This window comes from Hipposideros armiger, unplaced genomic scaffold, assembly GCF_001890085.2.
Source record: "Hipposideros armiger isolate ML-2016 unplaced genomic scaffold, ASM189008v1 scaffold_639, whole genome shotgun sequence".
NCBI lineage: Eukaryota > Metazoa > Chordata > Mammalia > Chiroptera > Hipposideridae > Hipposideros > Hipposideros armiger.
Genome location: NW_017731989.1, coordinates 747,417 through 751,565, shown reverse-complemented (window position 1 = coordinate 751,565; position 4,149 = coordinate 747,417). Strand labels below are relative to the sequence as shown.

Genomic DNA, 4,149 nt, shown 5'->3' with positions numbered 1-4,149 from the left:
TGGTTTTAAACTTGTGAAGAATGAGGAGACTCAACTCAATATGTGAAATAAGTTGAGTTTATTGATTACTACAGCAACGAAGTGCTATGCTGGCCAGGTGCAGCCTCTCCAAACAAAGCAAGTTATAGGAAATTGTGGAGCTTAGGTATAGATGGTATGTAGAGCGCCCCTGGAAACTGTTAGAATGAGGGTTGTTTTTTCTTTTAAGGATATCTATTTTTATTTTNCTGTTGTTCAGCATCTTAGCTGTGGAGGGCAGTGTCACTGGCCCTCATATGTGGGATCCGAACCGAGGCCCTCTGGCATCCCAAGCAAGTTCTTAACCATCGCGCCACTCGGCCGGCCCTAAAATATTTTTTTTAATTATAAATAAAGTGCGACTCTTGACACAATATATAATTGAAATCTGTCTTTTTTTCCCATGTGGCATTTTCCCCCACCCCCACCCCCGGAAATAGGCACAAGAGGGCACTTCTTATCTGCAGGCAATATTTTATTTTCTCCTTTGTTTTCTGGTTACTTTGTACTTTCTTTGTGAAAATGCACTTTTCATTGTGTATATTAGCTTTTAAAAGTTTACATAAAAAGTATACAACATTAAAGGCATTTTGTCCCCTGGTCATAAATCCAAGGTTCTAAGTGCATCCCACCTTCAGACCCCATAGAGGCTCAAAGTCTCCACTGAACCAGAAGATACCTCCATACTTCCAGCAGGTGGAGGTTCCACACAGCATCTATTTCTTGTATGGAAATTCAGCACTAGGGACGTTTTTGTCAACAGTTTGGGAGCTTGAGGCCAGTGGCTATTGATCACTGGTCTTCTCCAAGCTGTGTCGGATCCCATATCCAAAGTATATGGCAAATCCTAGTACAGAAATGAGACAATGAGAAGGAAAAGTGGGCCCTCTCCCCACTTGTAAATGCCCAATAGGCATCTCCTATTAAGGCATCTGGGATAATTTGGGGGAAAGGTATTAGGTAAAGGGTTGAGTTCAGCCACCCAAGAAGCCTCTTGTCCCCAGAAAGCCACTTACCAATCGCCATCCAGATGCCAAATTGGGCCCAGGTCCTAGCAGTCATCTGCATCATTAAATAAGTATTTACAAAGATGCTGATCAGTGGGAAGACAGGCAAAGCAGGGACCTGTGGGCAAAGTCAGCAAATCCTGAACTCACCACAGGTTCTTGAGAAGGAGATCCCCTACCCCGCTGGGTGGAAAGGAAGACTCCAGTCCTATTTGGGCTGAGCATTCAATGCCTACTCATATAGGGTATCCCACTGGATGTCCCCAAATGGAACTAGTAAAGTACTGAGTGTGGATCATGGTTTTAGCAACTCCCCTTGTTCTTCCCTGGTCCAGCAAAGAATGCTTAGACCTCAAATATGCAGAGTTCGTTCACTCCAGGTAGATAGTTGGGAGACATAAAGTCACCTGCCTTGAAGTGAAAAGGAGTTGGGTCCTGGGGCTGTCTCCAAATGATGAAAGTGATCCCCAAAATAAGCAGAAGCAGCAGCCCAGCTGATGTTGTGTACAATGGGTCTCCAGAGAACAGATGGCTGGGCCATTGGGCCAGTATCAGGCACAGGATTGTCAGCAGAAGAGCTGCAAGGGTCAAATAAGAGGAGAATAGGTCCAGCTCCAGAAGCCAAATATGTCAGGACCTTGGGTCACATCCAACCCCCAAATGCGGACGTCAAGAAGAGCTATCATATCTCCAAGACTCATCCTCAGCTACCAAAGGCACACATCCTGTTAATTTCAGAACACCACCAAAGACAAGCCCCACTGCTCACCAAGCAGGAAGGCACATCTATAGACGGTCTGGCCGGATTTCTGGGTGGGAATGGTGTTGATCGGGTTACACAGACTCTTTAGAGTCTTGGAGCTTCCTGCTTCAGGTACAGATGCCAAAGAACTTGCTTCACATTCAGGCTTTGCCTCAGTTATTTCCACCTCTGTTTTCTCATCCTTGCTTAAATTCTGATCTGGCTGGTACCTGAATTAGAGGTATTAAGGCAGTATTCACACCAGCCCCTATCCATCCAGCGTCAGGCTGCTAATCACCTCTTCCCCATTGTAAATGTAGCAGTGCACTTAGGAGACAGCATGAAAGTAGAAGAGGATCAGCCCTCCATCAGTCCCCATGAGTTCAAGACCCCCAGTCAAGAGATAATGGAGTCTTACCTGAGGACAAGCACAGAAAAGGCCACCAGGGAGTAGGCAAGCAGGGTCCCAATTGACATGAGGTCCACAAGATCACTGAGCTCGAAGAAGAGTGCCATCAATGCTAGAATGAGCACACAAACAAGGTGGGAGGAGAGGGATGAAAAACCACTGGAAATATCCAAGTTGAGGAAATTGATCAAAAAAGTAGTGGCTTTTGAATAATCACCTGCAAGAGTCCCAGAAACTATAGTGGCTATGATAGGGGTGCGTGTGCGAGGGTGGACCTGGGCAAGTCCCCGGAATAGAAGGCCATCCTCTGCCATGGTGTAGATCACTCGAGGCAGGGGGAACATGGCACCCAGGAGGCTGGAGGAAAACATGGGAACGCGTGTGAGGATGTGGAGAGCAGGACAGACCAGAGCTTCTGCTCCCTAGCCTACATGCAGCAAGGTGTCTCTTCCTCTCATCTCTCAATCCAAGGCGGACACACCCGAGAATCTAAAGTAGATGAGGAGAAAGCTTTTGACACTGACCTGGATGAAAGAGCACAGAGGGTGCCAGCAGCCACGACGTATCTGGCAGGGCCCCATCCAACATAGAGAAAAGCCTGTGGCAAGGGGCTGTCAGAATGAATCTGATAGTAGGGAACCATAAGGGTGAGTGCCGCTGAGACACCAAAATATGCCAAAAAGCAGATGAAGAGTGAGATGACAATGCCCAAGGGGATGGAACGCTGAGGATTGCGGGCTTCTTCCCCTGCAGGACAGGTGAAAGTGTTGGGTCAGGAAAACACACTGACGTGAAGGCACAAAATTCTCTTCCTTCGTAAACCTCCAAACGCAAGCTAACCTTCTATCAACTCCATGCCCAAGGACAGCCCAAACTGTGCCCAGCCCCCAAATGGGACAGGATGACCATGTTACCTGCGGTGGCAATGCAGTCAAAACCAACAAATGCATAGAAACACGTAGCTGCTCCGCGAAGAACCCCATCAAAGCCAAAAGGCACAAACCCTCCAGAGCCCAGAGGGCCCAAGCTATAGTGAGAGAAGTTACAAGCAAGAACATGGGTGAGGTGTGTTCAGCCCTCTGTACTGGCCAGCTCAGTCAAGGCCACAGTCCTGGGCTCCACTCCCCTCCTCACCTGGACCCATCAGCCCAGATCTCTGTTCCCCATCAGATTTCCAGCTAGGCACACACACACACACACACACACACACACACACACACACACACACTACTATGGCCAGGAGTGCCCTCCTGACCTATAGGTATCATTGGATCCAGATTTGGCCATTTCATAATCCTGCTGCGTGAGCTGCCAGTGGTGCACATCGCCCTTAATGATGCCAGAGAGGAAGACGAAGCTGAGAACCAAAAGGTTCATGCCCGTGAATATCTTGGTAACCAGGGCCGACTCACTAGCTCCCAGGACCAGTAGACCTGTGGGAAAGTGGAATAGGAAAAATCCAGAATAAATGAATTCATAGAAAAACAGATTAGTAGTTGCCAGTGGCTGGAGGAGGGGACTATCAGCAGTAATGGTTTCATGGGTACAGGATTTCCTTTTAAGGTGATGAAAATGTTTTGGAACTAGATGGAGGTGATAGTAGCACAACATTGTGAATGTACTAAGTACCACTGAATCGTACACTTTAAAATGGTTAATTTCTTATTAAAATAATCACCTCATAGTGTATACAGTCCAATCACTACGTTGGACACTTTAAACTGACACGATGTGAAATGGCAATTGTACCTTAATAAAGCTTGGGAAAATAATAAAATAAAATGGTTAATTTTACATTACATGAATTTCACATCAGTTAAAAAAAAAAATGACAGCGCCGGCCGAGTGGCACAATGGTTAAGAACTCGCTTGGGATGCTAGAGGGCCCCAGTTTGGATCCCACATATGAGGGCCAGTGACACTGCCCTCTACAGCTAAGATGCTGAACAACAGCTCAACCTGGAGCTGGGCTG

At 47.0% G+C, this 4,149-nt stretch overlaps 1 protein-coding gene across 1 annotated transcript in view; it reads right to left on the bottom strand.

The window, feature by feature from the left end:
- Positions 1-803: 803 nt before the first annotated feature.
- The window catches only part of LOC109372489 (cationic amino acid transporter 3-like), an 11,220-nt gene continuing 7,874 nt past the window's right edge, over positions 804-4,149 (bottom strand). The window contains exons 3-11 of the mRNA XM_019625764.1: positions 3,432-3,609; positions 3,091-3,203; positions 2,701-2,923; positions 2,394-2,533; positions 2,186-2,288; positions 1,795-1,997; positions 1,437-1,603; positions 1,035-1,143; positions 804-865 (exon numbers count right to left, since the gene is read on the bottom strand). Of these exons, the coding sequence (XP_019481309.1) occupies positions 804-865; positions 1,035-1,143; positions 1,437-1,603; positions 1,795-1,997; positions 2,186-2,288; positions 2,394-2,533; positions 2,701-2,923; positions 3,091-3,203; positions 3,432-3,609 (1,298 nt within the window). The remainder of the gene's footprint in view (positions 866-1,034; positions 1,144-1,436; positions 1,604-1,794; positions 1,998-2,185; positions 2,289-2,393; positions 2,534-2,700; positions 2,924-3,090; positions 3,204-3,431; positions 3,610-4,149) is intronic.